Source organism: Sinocyclocheilus rhinocerous, unplaced genomic scaffold (assembly GCF_001515625.1).
Source record: "Sinocyclocheilus rhinocerous isolate Xijiao unplaced genomic scaffold, SAMN03320098_v1.1 scaffold1447, whole genome shotgun sequence".
In the NCBI taxonomy this organism is placed as follows: Eukaryota; Metazoa; Chordata; class Actinopteri; order Cypriniformes; family Cyprinidae; genus Sinocyclocheilus; species Sinocyclocheilus rhinocerous.
The window spans coordinates 30,030-44,677 of record NW_015661886.1 but is presented as its reverse complement, the minus strand read 5'-3'; the positions used below and the strand labels follow the sequence as shown (position 1 = coordinate 44,677).

The 14,648-nt window shown below is 36.3% G+C and overlaps 2 protein-coding genes across 2 annotated transcripts in view; both read right to left on the bottom strand.

Moving 5' to 3' along the window:
- Positions 1 to 1,907, bottom strand: part of LOC107726800 (ras-associating and dilute domain-containing protein-like) — a 37,183-nt gene extending 35,276 nt beyond the window's left edge. The window contains exon 1 of the mRNA XM_016536498.1: positions 1,308 to 1,907. Within this exon, the coding sequence (XP_016391984.1) occupies positions 1,308 to 1,435 (128 nt within the window). The 5' untranslated portion in view covers positions 1,436 to 1,907. The remainder of the gene's footprint in view (positions 1 to 1,307) is intronic.
- Positions 1,908 to 3,732: 1,825 nt separating this feature from the next.
- On the bottom strand, positions 3,733 to 14,225 carry LOC107726809 (luc7-like protein 3). The gene is made up of 11 exons (XM_016536505.1): positions 14,014 to 14,225; positions 10,915 to 10,981; positions 10,798 to 10,837; positions 10,130 to 10,274; positions 9,858 to 9,932; positions 9,671 to 9,775; positions 9,421 to 9,582; positions 8,857 to 9,194; positions 7,950 to 8,131; positions 6,990 to 7,186; positions 3,733 to 4,199 (listed from the first exon to the last, which is right to left on the bottom strand). Exons 1-10 carry the CDS (start codon positions 14,110 to 14,112, stop codon positions 7,023 to 7,025), a joined length of 1,377 nt encoding a protein of 458 aa, XP_016391991.1. The 5' UTR covers positions 14,113 to 14,225; the 3' UTR covers positions 3,733 to 4,199; positions 6,990 to 7,022.
- Positions 14,226 to 14,648: the final 423 nt, after the last annotated feature.

Sequence of the window (14,648 nt, the reverse complement as noted above, 5' to 3'; positions counted from 1 at the left end):
TGCTGATGTGGCTGATGTGAGCATCTGCACTCAGTCTGCTTTAGATACAATGAGAGAATGAGTGTAATAGGACTACTCTTACTACTCTTTTCATATACTGTCTATAGCTAAGATGCATGTGAATTTAAACCTTCTTTTTCATCCAGCAAAAAAAAAAAAAAAAACGATTAAACATCTTTTCAAATAATTATAATACAGAATTACTTTTGCTTTAATCTTGCATTTGTGACAAAGAAATCAAAACTGTACGATAAAAACTATAAAAAGACAATTTTACTGTATAAAATGTGTATAAATATACAATTACGAAAAAATAAATATTAAATATTACAATTATATAAAATAATTTTAGCCTATTATTTCACTGAGGCATACTTTTATGTGAGTTTTTCTTCATGTAAGATGAGCTAATATGATAATAATAGTAACAATAATAAATCAATATGTAAATAATTTAATATTACTACCAAGTTGTTACACACACACACACACACACACACACACACACATATATATATATATATATATATTTGGTCAACTTTACAATAAGGTGTCATTTGTTAACATTGCTTAATGTATTAACTAACATGAACAAACAATGAGCAATACATTTATTAGAGTATTTATTCATCTTTGTTAATGTTAGTTAATAAAAATACAGTTGTTCATTGTTCACAGTGCATTAACTAATGGTAACAAACACAACTTTAGATTTTAATGCATTAGTAAATGTTAAAATTAATATTAATTTTAATAAATGCTGTAGAAGCATTGTTCATTCTTAGTTCATGTTAATTAAAGTAGTGAACTAATGTTAACTATGAACGTTATTGTAAAGTGTTACCTTATATTTTTATACGAAAAGATGGCCAGGATATTTGCGAAAGAAAGAAAGAAAGAAAGAAAGGTCTGCCCCTTCTTCACACTTGCCAAGACAGTTCTATTATTAGAGAATTGAGCAAAGCAATTTAGCACCAATTCTCAAATGCACAGTATTTTTTAGACTATGTATTTTTATTGCATGATTAGAGCAACATTTTATCAGGCTACCGACATGAGAAAGTGCATTATGTACACTATATCTTGCATAATTACATTCTAGCAAATGTCTTTTTGGCGAATGCTTTGCTTGTATGTTATTTAAAATAAAAACTGACACTTATTCTGCTATCTAATGCCATCACTGTCATCCTTGTTTAAGTGCGTTTAAGTCCTCAAATGCTTTCAGGGGTCACTTCTTTCTTCATTTGTGTCACAAGTGTGTTCAAAGTAAACAGATGGCATGCATAAGTGTATGAATAACTCACTGCAGAGATCCATTGCTGGTCTTTCTGCCCAGCACTGCCAGGCGTCTCTTGGGCGAGCGGATCAAGAACCCGACAGGAAAGCCCAGAGCTTGTTTAGAGACGTGACTGCTTCTTTCCTCCGAGATCATTTTAGCACGTGGAAGAGTATAATTATTCAATTTCAAATGTCAAGTTTAGCAGCTTTATCACAGTCTGTGTGCTCCGCTGTCAAAATAACTCGCTTCAGTGCAACTCATGTTGCGCGTGTAAGTGACACAGAAACTTTAAACGCTAAATATCTTCAGTCATCCTGCCTCTCCATGTCAGTCCTTTCATAACTATCATCCACTGCGACGTTTAAGAAAAAGAAAAAAAAACTTATCTACTTCGCTATTAAATAATGTTATCCAGTCCGGTTTGAACAAGTCCTCTTTAATTAGACATGTCCTTACGGATTAAAACGAATGATAATCCGATATCGTAAACGATAGCGATAAACTGTCCCAGCGACACGCTCACTGATTCCGTTGAGTGTCCCCTGTCCCGTGTGTGTGTGTTTGGGTCCCGTTTGAAAAGTTAAACGCGACTATACTGACGTAAAGAGGGCGTCTGGGAACTCTAGCCGGAAGTCAATCCTACTATGGCATATGTTTAGCTCATGAATATTAATTAGGGTATGTGATTGGACGCACGAGGAATCGTCGGCTTTAACTAATTCATATTCATGAGCGCAAACTACGTCACAGCAGTGACAACAGAGGCGCGAATCGATACCAAGATATGTTTATATATATATATATATATAAATATCTATCGATATTAAGACATTTTAGACCCTGCGTTGCTGAAAGAAAACACTGGACCTTATTCGAGATTTACGAGCAGAAAGTATGTAAACTTTACGAAAACAAAAACCCTTCTTATGTAAATCGCTGCATTTAATTAAAAGACACAATTTACAAAACTACATTAGAAATTAAACAGGCATTCGTTCTACTTCTGTTTTATAAATGAGGTGGACAAGATGGTCTTCAGTTAATTTCCATACATTAAATAACTGCATACATTGCATATCGTTACTTATTGCCTGACGTATTTGATTACTCAATCATTAATATACATACACACGGATATGCTTTATGATACATACAGCCTGTATGGCAGCAGTTCCCTCACTGTAAATGTGAGCTGATCTGATCTGAAGTGTAAGGAAAAGGGAAGGGAGGCAGAGGATTTCCCTTGCACTGGGTGTGAAAGGACTCAACTATGTAAAATATGTCATAATATTTGCTCGTTCTGCATGCACGTCTGTTTTTTCATTCACGATTTCATTCAGAGATGTGTCTCCATCTAGTGGCAGTGATCACAAATAACACATGACTATAACTGCACTACATGTTTCCTCCTCAAGGGGGCGCTTTGAGTTATAGAAATATCTCTGCTTGCGCTCAAAAATTCGATTTTATCTATTCAACACGAAAAAAAATAAATAAAGAAACGAAGTTTTACCATGCTATTGTCAAATTTTATGTAGATTTACTGGCTTACCATCCCTGTAAACTCGAAGCTGAATAAAAAGGTACTTTACCGTTCAAATTTAATTCAAACGGGCTAATTTGATAAACCAAGGGGATTCTTTTAAATTCTCAGGTACCTCAATCAGAGGAAATGTGTTGTGCGTCACGAGAAGTGTTAAGATGCATGTTTAACAAACAGTATCCAGTTTACCCTGGTACACGAAGGTAACGAGTCTGCAGGTTTGTATTCAATCAGTCTCGATTAGGGATGTAACGATTAACCGCGAGCCGGTTGAAAATCGATTCAAATATGTGACGATTCAAATCGAAAATGCAGTGGATGCCTCTAATTGTACATGGAAAGAGCACTGACAAAGCCTTATTTTGTTAATATGAAGAGATTTATTTTATTTGTTACTTATGGATTTGATTTGGGGCTTGTTTTAAAATTTAAATTTAGTTTTGTTATTTACATTCACATTAAATTTTGTTATTTAGCAAACACTTGACAGTTTAGGAGACGGCAGCCATTTCCTTTCAAGAAAATCCATCTTCAAAAAATTAGTCACCAAGACGGCCATCTAAGTGAACCGACATGCCTTTCCAGGAAATCATGAATTTGCATACATTGAGACACATTTAAACTGATAAAATACAATAAAAGTGTAGAATAAACACAATCCTGGACATACTACTAAATATTTTGTCACTGTCAGATTTGATCAAGTTTTTTTGACCTCTGATGTACTAACAGCAGCAAAATTGCTTTGGCGTTAAACGAGTTTAACAAGGAAAAACTTTCTGGTATCTGAAGCGAGCAGGTCAGCTCACAGTTCTGCCATCTTTTGCATGCTCCCATAGCGCTTTGAAAAACAACACGACAGCATTTTTTGCTTCATTTTTATTCAGGACAAATACAGGTTTTTTAAAAACTGGAACAAAATGAAAACACTTCTCTAAACTAAAACCGTGTAAAGATTTGGGATTTAGCATACAGAGGGGAAAACCAAAGCAGTTGAGAGACCTTTAAGGCTTCCAGTCAAAATACCGGGCAGAACCAATCGTCAATATTTCTAACGTGCCAAGTGAGAGCGGACTGTACAGAGCAAACATGCCACAAGTATTTGATTCATTCTGAATGCATACTGACAGAAATAATGGTGGACCTGCATGTGCATCTACGCCAGCTCATAGCAGTGAGACCAAAGAAAACCAAACAAACATAATTGAAAAAACACGAAGGGTCCTGTGGAAATGCAGAAAAAGGGACCGTTTTACATTTACATCTTTATCATATAGGCCACTACATCTGTGGTTCACCTTGTTTTAAAGCAGCGGAGGAGAGTTGTCGGATGGAGGTCTTCAGGTCTTCCTCTCGCAGCTGTTCAAACTCCCCCTGATGTACACAAATGGTCAGAGAAACTCCATTAGTGCGTGAAGCCAGACACATTTACAGCACAAGCAAAAACATTACACCAGATTAACAGTCTCATTTACACAGCTTTTTAAAAACTATCAAACCACAATTAAGCAAGAAATACATTGGATCACTTTTATCATCATCATCTTTGTTCTACACTCTTTATCAGTTTTCAAATGTTTCATCTTGAGATTTATATTTTTTAAACAGCAGCGGCAGCGATAGTAACTGCTCGGCTGCAAGTAAAAATGATTGAAGGCAAGCACACAAATAAAACCATGAAATATTTAAAAGAATTGATATCCCTCTTCTATACGGCCAGACTGTGACACTGTAGGTGGCTGATCTTGCTCTGAAAGCATGCACTGCTACTTTAAGGACAACACAAGTAGCGAATTTAGACAAAACACGAGAGAGAAAGTAAGTAAAAGTTTACTTCAAAAAGACACACCTGCATTAAAACACAAGCTAATTCTCACTAGGGCTGAGCGATATATCCAATATCCCTGATAGAATCAGCAGTGATAGATAGCAAAATTGCATAAAAAATGTACACAGTTTGAACCAATTCAAAACTGTGATTCAACATAAGTAAATATTAACGTTTATTCCTATGTATTGTTATATTAGTGCATATTAGGGCTGACAATAATGCATTCATTTGGTGTGAATATTTACGGAAAAAAGTTCTGCTTAATTTCGCAAAAGATTGTGATGTCTATTTAATGGTTTTAATTCATCTTAAAATTAAAAAAATTAAAAAGCCAAACTGACGTGTGATTAATATGTCATGCATTTAATTAGATTAAAAAAAATGAATAATCACTTGACAGCCCTTGTGCATACACAAGATATATATATATATATATATATATATATTCTTTTAATTCCCACTGTTTTACAACTTTCGTTTTGAATTTTGTAGCCATTTTGAACAGGCTATGATAGTGAAATGGTGGCTACTCTTATCATAGAAAAAAAAAAAAACTTTATATCAACCTTTAAGCCCATTTGAGAGCTAATAAATACATTCAATTTCATCAATAAGTAGGTATGTAACGATTAACCGCGAGCCGGTTGACAATCGATTCAAATATGTGACGATTCAAATCAGTTGAGATGCTAAACATATCGCGATTCAATTAGGGGTAGGAGTTTATATGAATGTATGTCTGAGGGGAACTTACTGTCTTTAGAAAAGTTTAGATGGTATTTTTTCTTTTTATCTTGCCTCTGTATATTGCATATTAAAGTTAATATGTGTTGGTTGCCTCTAATTTTAAATGGAAAGAGCACAGACAAAGCCTTAGTTTGTTTATATGAAGAGATTTATTTTATGTTGTGTTACTTATTTATTTGATTAGGGGCTTGTTTTAAAATTTCTATTTAGTTTACATTTACATTCAATTTAAACTTAGTTATTTAGCAGACGCTTTTATCCAACGCGACTAACAAATGAGGACAATAGAAGCAATCAAAACCAACAAAAGAGCAATAATATGCAAGTGCTATATTAGTATACTATTATAGTGTTATATTTCAATTTCACAAAGAAATGTGCAGCATTTTGTCCAAGCAATAATATAAGACATTTAATTGAAAATTTGTCTTATATCTCATTTTGTAAAAAAAAATTGTGAATCGAATCGTGAAATCAAAACCGTGAATCGAATCGTGAGTTGAGTGAATCGTTACATCCCTATCAATAAGATGAACTGATGTACGTTTGTTTAGCTATATCACCCAGCCCTAATTCAAACCTATAACTGGTTACCGAACAGGCAAAATTAAAATAAGCGACACAAACAAGGAGAAAGAACTGTTTTGAGCTTGATCTGGTTTGATAGGTTACTGTGGGATATCAATTGGGCTCATCTGTAAACCTGACATCCACCCGTTACGGCGTAGAGTAAACCATTGGCACTTGAAACCAACAGAAAGCAAAACTGAGAACATTTAAAACTGGGAGAAAAGAGATTGGGTAAATAAACATCAAGCTCTGAGACACGTTCACAGGCAACAGCATTCAAATGGATGTGGGTAGTGAAAGGAGTACCTTTGGTGAATACCTGCACAGATTGACAGTATCCTTGATTTTTAAATTGGCTTTTCATGGGGGGGGGGTCGCTCACAACACCAACGCTGTGTGAGGTGTGGAAGTCAGCTGCAATAATTCATTAACCCTACACTTCCATCATCCCAAAGCTATCAGATCTCAACTTTAAGAACAGACGGTATTAAAAAGTGCAACATATCCATGTAACTCCAACAAAAAAAATACATATGTATTCATTACAGCTGAATGAACTCTTTGGACCTCTTAACACCTTATAGACATCAGATGGTAAAATGCTGTGTGCTTATGCATGTACATGCATATGAGCACACAATCATTTCATATGTGAAAAACAAAGTTCAGTCAACTAGTTTAATCTTACTGCGAGCATAGAGTTAACAGGTTGAGGTAGTAAAGGCAGAGTTAGGAAAAAAAAATAAAAATTTGGAAGAGAACTTGTCTAAAGAGACAGATGTATGACCGATACAAAACGAGGTACCTCCAAGCATGTTTTTCAGGACTACACTGGCCTTTCCCTCTGGGTTTGTTTCTTTCTACTTTCTTCCGTTTCATCAGCCTAGTCCCCATCTTCAGTGCATACTTACGATGCACTATTAAAAAACAGGAAGAAAAATCACAGACAGAACTGAAAGAAAAAGGGGGGAAGGGGAGAGGGGAGAGACCCGGGCCGAACGGGACGGTGCACTTACCTGGGGCTGATCTGAGGTCCTATCAGATCAGTTTTAATTGGACTGTGTGTCACCTTCAGAATGTAGCTCTTGCGCGGTGCCGTTCACTTCCGCTTTGGGAGGCTCCGCCTCCATGGACTCGGGCTTGGAGAGCTCATTAGACTTTTCAACCGAGCCCTTTCTGCTGCTCCTTTTCTCATCTGAGGAGTCCTTGTGCTCTGTGAGATAAACAATAAATGGACATGGCTATCTGGGTGATTCAGAAATATAGAGTTAGATTAGGCATATTTGATTTAGTTTCGCAAGTCAGTTCAAACTCTTGCAATAAAACCTTTCGAAACTTCTAATGTAACGATGAGGGAATTCTGCACGTCAAAAAATAAAAAAAAAATACACATGGAGCTACAGAAAAATGAACTCTTCAAAAGGTTCTTTATTTTACTTCCATTAAATCTCTCTAACTGGCTAAAATAAGTCAAAATGCTTCCTCTTTTTGACAAAAAAAACTAACAAAAAACAGATACAACAAACATAAAAAAATACCATAAATCAAACAAAACTAACAAAAAAATAAAACAAAATAAAACAAACAAAAAATACAACCCCAAAACAAAATGATACAAACAAGAGATGTTTGAGCTAAAAATTACATTTATGAAAAGCGAAGAAAAAAAAAATGCATGTGCAACTACAGAAAAATTAAACCTTAAATGGTTCTTTATTTTACTTCTTCCATTAAACCGCTCTAATCAAATGTCAAAATAAGTCAATATTGTCGTTTTGAAAAACGAAACAAAATCACACAACATTAAAAAACAACAACAACAAATCAAACAAAACCAAAACATACAAAAAAACAAAATCCAAAAACAAAATGACAAACAAAAACAAAACCACCCTAAGTGCTGTTTAAAAGTCAACAAAGACTCAATGCTCTGATCAAAAACTTTGCAACAAAATTAAACTAATTAAACGGCACACCTTTGTCCCTAGAGGATTTGTCCTTGTCTCTGTCTCCTCTGTCCTTTTCTCTGTCTCTGCTGCGACTGCGGTGCCGGTGGCTCTTGCGCTCAGAGCTGCGGGACCTCCTCCTCTCCCTGCTGCGAGAATGTCGCTTCCTGTCCGAGCGCTCGCGGCTGCGCCTCCTCTCTCGGTCACGGCTCCTGTTGACGTGTAATATTTCGTCCATCAGTACAAGTTACAGAAATCACAACTGCCACAACAGGTGACAGTAAAGTGTGTTGAACCAGTATTGTTAAATAAATCAAATTATTAAAAACAGTTTTCGTTAACTAAAATGAAACGGAAATAAATACAAGATGGAAAAAAATCTAGAAAATTATAAGCATTGCCTTTTCCACTGAAAAAAGAAAGTCGAACTAGTCACTAAAATGACTAAAACTGAAATAAATAAAAAAAATAGAAATATTTGAAAACCCCCCAAAAACAAAAATGACAAAAACAAAAAAAAACAGACTTTAAAATAAAAATGAAAACTGAAAAATAAAAGCCAATTTTTATTAAAAACAGTTTTCGTTAACTAAAATGAAACGGAAATAAATACAAGATGGAAAAAATCTAGAAAATTATAAGCATTGCCTTTCCACTGAAAAAAGAAAGTCGAACTAGTCACTAAAATGACTAAAACTGAAATAAAAAAAAAATAGAAATATTTGAAAACCCCCCAAAAACAAAAATGACAAAAACAAAAAAACCCAGACTTTAAAATAAAAATGAAAACTGAAAAATAAAAGCCAATTTGAAATATAAATAAATACTACAATAGCATATCAAACAAATATATTTTGAAAACAAAAAATATATATATATATTGTTTTGCACATTTTCAGCTCAGCTTGTGCGTCTAGGAGCTGTGAGAGTTGCGTACCTGCTGCGCTTCCGGTCACGTTCCTTACTCCTGGACCTCTTCCTGTCTCTCGAGCGGCTCCTGCGGCGGTCTGACGCGCGGCTGGAGTGTCTGCTGTTGGAGTGACTCCTCCTGCGCCTGTCCCTGTCCCGTTCCCTCTCCCGATCCCTGTCCCTCTCCCGCTCACGTTCCCTCTCCTTCTCCCGCTCTCGCTCCCTCTCCTTTTCTCGCTCTTTCTCTCTCTCCTCCTCCTCTTTGCGTTTCTTCTCACGCTCCTCCCTTTCACGCTCCCGGTCCTCCTTCTCTTTCTTGCCTCGCTCATCCTTCTCCGGATCCTCTGAGCGCCGACGCAGCTTTTCCTGTGGGACCAAACAGAAAATCATGGTGTAAACATAACCAAATTTTTGATTTGTGCCAATCAAGTTAATTCAAAACCATGCATTACCAAATTATCTAACATTAAGAATGTGTTTTTCTTACAAAATGAGTCCTATGTTTTTGTTGAATTTTTCAAAAATAACTATATTGTAAAATATAGAACTGGAAGAAACGGACCCTAAATCAAAAGGTTGACCGTCACCTCACCTTCAGCTCCTCGACCGTGGCTTTGATTTTGGCATATCCCATATGCTGCTTGCCCATTAGATGATCATCCACTCTGGACTGAGCGTCACCAACTATGAGGAAAGCGCCACACACTTCACACACCTCCATCTGCTTCTCCTGAGCTGCAAAGCTCTCAATCGTCTGACAAACAAGAAATCATGTCAGTACCTTTTACAATTAAATACAAAAACAGGCCGCATGTCTGCTTAAACCTGGATGTGTTACTCACTGAAGGAGTGGAACTGAGCTGCTCCCGCTCCTCCTTCAGCTGCTCCACCAGCTTCATCATGCCCTGCGCCTCCTCAACACGGCCCTCCGAGCCCAACTCCTCAATCTGAGCACACACAAACACACATTTACATGCCTCTCTGAACACATTCGTGCTCATTTCTCAGCTTATGACAGGCAGTACCTACCTGAACAACAAGCTCCTCAATCTTCGTGGTGAGGACCTGAGATTTCTCCTCGTTCTTCCCAGATGGACCCGGTGCCTGGAAATCAGAGTTCGGTGTGAGTTGTGCTCGACACAGTGTACAAACGTCTTTTTCTATATTATTATAATAAAAACTGCATATGAATTTAACAGATTGTCCTAACCGGCTGGCTTGCTGAAGAGCCAGGCAATAAATATGTTCCAAAATGTGGTCATATAAAAAATGTAGACGGTGAAGGCTATGGAAATACTTACTCCAGAGTTCTGCTGGGCTTGTGACAGGGCTAAACGCGCATGGCCCCTCCGAATCCTGCGCTCCACCTCGGCCAGGAGACTCTGCAGGTACCGCAGGAAGTCTCGCTCATATCCTTCCTTCATAAAGCGGGAGCTCTTCTCATACCTAAGACAATGTGTAACAGTTTTTTACATTAACATATGATACAAATTTTAAAACATGTACTGGTAAAATTACACTAAATAATAATTTTGGGGTAAAATTTGAAATAGTTTTATGCTTAAAGAACATTTTTTTAATAAGATCATTTTTAGAAACAAGATTTTTTGCTGTAGAACGTGTTCATGGCAACCTGAAGTATAATTCTAATAACAATTTTTTAAAAATCTAGTAAACGTAACTAAATAAAACATAGTATATTTGTACAGTAATGACAATCACTATTGAGAACAATGGGAATAAAAAATCTGCCAAGGTATTAGAGTAAAAATTTGATTTTTTTGCATTATATAATAGAAAACTGTGAGGAAATTCATGTTAATGAATGTCAGAATTAAAAAAAAAAAATGTATATTAATATTTGTGTTAATATTAATGGTTCTAAAAAACAAAATTAACTTTTTATTTTTTTTACCATCTGATTTGGGATGTGTTCATGACATTCACCCAACACAGAGTAGTTACTTACATTTTCCTCAAGTTTTCATCATGGATTTTTTCACAAGGACCTGGGAAAAAAATTATACATTACAATGTGGATCGCAAGAATAAAACGAGACAAATGTATTTGAGAAGCTGTCCTTACCCAAGTCTGATCGTGTGTTTGTGAAGAGTTCAGCGGGGCAAAAGCCACACAGGTAGTATTTGCAGACCTGAAGAAAAGAGTGAACACTTGTGTTAAATCCTCACGAGTACTCGAATTAGTGGTCGACCGATATTGTTTTTTTGACAGCCGATGCCGATATCTTGGACAGCAGGGTGGCCAATGGCCGATATAAAGCCGGCATAATTGTATTTATTTTAGTTAATATTTAAGAAATTTGAAATCATTTGAAAATGAATTAAAAAAAATAAATGTGTTAAATAAACATACTTATACTTTAGATGACAAAGTATTTTTCACAAATAAATAAATATTTAATAAAAATATAATTAAAAAGGAAGTAAGCACTGTAACCAACAGGGCACTCAGTATTCTGGGAAGTCTGTGTGCATTGGGAATCATATTTCTACAAATAAATAATAATAATAATGATGCATTTTATTTAATGTCGCCTTTCAAAACACCCAAGGTCACCTCACAAGCAAGCAAAGATAAAAATAAATACAAATCACTACACAATAAAAAACACACAACAAACACTCCGCATATACAGATAAAGTGCAGGAAAGACTCAATAAAACATAAGAAAACCTGTATAAAAAGATGTGTCTTAAGATGCGTTTTAAAAGTCAGCAGGCAATCGCTGTTGCGAATATCAGGTGGAAGTGAGTTCCATAGGCGGGGGGCAGCATAGCTAAAAGATCTGGCACCCATGGTAGTTAGTCGAATCCGAGGTACCACAAGAGAAATTAAAGATGAGGATCTGAGAGCACGTGAAGGAGTGTAAACATGAAGAAGTTGAGTAAGGTATTGGGGTGCAAGATTATGAAGTGCCTTGTAAGTAAGTAGCAAGATCTTGAATTCAACTCGATACTTTACTGGAAGCCAGTGCAATTGCTGAAGAACTGGAGAAATAAAGCCAAGGTAACACTCATTTTACATGCAGCACACAGTGAAAACGACATGAATATGGGCAAATGGCTCAAGTCAAAACAGGCCACCACATACTCCATGATGTTTCGGTATCTATATGTGACCCTGGAGCACAAAACATAAGTAGCACAGGTATATTTGTAGACATAGCCAAAAATACATTTGGCTCAAAATTATAAATTTTTCTTTTATACCAAAAATCATTAGAATATTAAGTAAAGATCATGTTCCATGAAGTTATTTTGTAAATGTCCTACTGTAAATATATAAAAACTAAGAATTGTCAGACTCCTTGTGCAAACAAATATCACACTGAATTATTACAGTTAATGGCAAAATGAATGTTTGAAAATAAAATGATATTTTGTACTGACACACTACAGCAAAAGATGCACGTCAAACAGACGGAGCGCAATGAAATAGAAGCGCAATAAATCTGACTAAGTTACATTTTGAAATTTTATAATATCGATGATATCGTCTGCGATTTGTTTGCGTAGCTTGTCAGTGAACTACGGCTCTGTGAAGTAAATGCTTCATCTGAAAAGCACATGATGGAGATTTACTACTGATCACAGAACCGGCTTTACTGACAAGATGCGCATGACAATCGCATGCGATTTATCATGCAGCCCTAATTTGTCCTTCGGTACCAAATTTCTATAAAGGGGTCTCGTCAACGTCAGTGGGCCAATAAGCATGCAGTGTGATTGATGTGCTTAAATCAAGTGCTGGTGACTGGCTCTGGTGAGGAATCAAGGAAAAACACTAGTTTACAATGGTTAAGCCCAGTGACATGGATCACACGTGAGGCTGTAGTGTGTAAGCGATCCGCATAGATGTAAGGCTACATTTACACTAGATTTAAAATTATATTTTAATACAAAATAACACTTTATTTTGATAGTCCACTTTAGACATTCTTCTAACAGTAAGTAACTTTAACTACATGTCAACTAGCAGTCATTAGAGTATTAGTAGACTGTCTGCTTAATATCCTCTAACACTTTATTTTGATGGGTCCACAACATACAACACACTGACTACGAGAAACTTATTCTACTAACCCTAAACCTACCCTAACAGTCTACTCTGAGAATTAGTAGACATGTAGTTGCAAATTAATGAGAATTAGTTGACATGTAGTTACTTATAGTTAGTAGCATGTCTAAAGTTGGTCTTTCAAAATAAAGTGTAACCTAATCTTAATTCAAACAATGAAGGATTTTGAAAGTCTGGCATCAGTGTTGAGTTCTGTAAGATCAACCCTGTCAGCTTTAAATGATTAACAGTTGAAAACATAATTTTAGAAACGTAATAAAAAAAGTAATCGCAATCAGTTACATTACTTTTTACATTTTAGTTACACTGCTTATTGCATTTAGGGTAACTTGTAATCTGTAACCTATTACATTTCCAAAGCAATTTTATATATTTTATAATATTTTGTAAATGTCCTACTGTAAATATATAAAAACTAAGAACTTCATTTGGACAACTTTAAAGGCGATTTTCTCAATATTTACATTTTTTTGCACTCAGATTCCAGATTTTCAAATAGTTGTATCTCAGCCAAATATCGTCCTATCCTAACAAACCATACATCAATGGAAAGCTTGTTTATTCAGCTTTCAGATGCATAAATCTCAATTTAAAAAAATTCAGGGTCACATGTGTATCTATAAGGTCCCCCCTTCGGCGTAGCTCTAGTGTGATTTGTCAGTTTTAAAACCACAGAAAGAATAGTAATATAATCCGTCTCCTCAAGTCACATTAATTGAACATTCATATGTAGCTCAAACGGTGCTGGACGAGTTACACGCAAAAGTTTGACACTCAGCGCTTGTTGCAAACTAATAAAAGTTATTCTATCTTAGAAAAGCACATAATAAAGATATAAAGAGGAGGGCGGGACCCTGCAGTCGCGTGTTTAGCGCATGTGTTCAACAATGAGACACGAGCTTAGCGTGCTAAGCTAACGGATCCAAACAACCTGGACTAACTAGCACACAACACACCGCTCAGCTAAGCTTATATAAGGTACAAGCAAACACATCTAGATCTGTTCTTTAGCTAGTTTAGTGATCTGCAGAGCTGTGTGTGTGTGTGAGTAAGTGACTGTATTAATCTGCTGGTCAGCGCACTCACAGTCTCGTGATCCCAGCGCACGTTACAGCGCTTCTCGTCCGGAGCCAGGTTCCGGTCCCGGCCCATCAACTCATCGAGTAACTGGGCAGCAGAGAGCATCGTGCCTCGGCTTTACTTCTGACCCGCTATAAGAGAGGATTATTGTTCATTTACAGGATATCGTGTGCTGCGTCCCTGCTCTGATCGCAACAACAAAATGGCAGGTCAGCGCGCAGCGGATGTTACCCATAAGGCACCGCGAGGAACAGTCGTTAGTGCGCCATCTAGTGTATGGGGTGACATGACTTTTACAAATTAAAGGGATAGTTCATCCAAAAATGAAAATTTGATGTTTATCTGCTTACCCCCAGGGCATCCAAGATGTAGGTGACTTTGTTTCTTCAGTAGAACACATATGATTATTTTTAACTCCAACTGTTGCAGTCTATCAGTCGTATAATGCATGGCAATGGTAACAAAATCTATGAGAGTAAAAAAAACATGCACAGACAAATCCAAATTAAACCCTGCGGCTCGTGACGACACATTGATGTCCTAAGACACAAAACTATCGGTTTGTGCCAGAAACCGAACAGTATTTATATCATTTTTTACCTCGAATACACCACTACGTCCAACTGTCTTTGGGCGCACGC

Excerpts from the sequence above, each read along its gene's own strand:
- LOC107726809 (XM_016536505.1), bottom strand. The coding sequence starts at position 14,112 with ATGCTCTCTGCTGCCCAGTTACTCGATGAGTTGATGGGCCGGGACCGG. Across the intron at positions 10,982-14,013 it reads TGCGCTGGGATCACGAGACT|GTCTGCAAATACTACCTGTG; the intron begins GTGAGTGCGCTG and ends TCTTTTCTTCAG. Across the intron at positions 9,933-10,129 it reads AAGCCCAGCAGAACTCTGGA|GCACCGGGTCCATCTGGGAA; the intron begins GTAAGTATTTCC and ends TCTGATTTCCAG.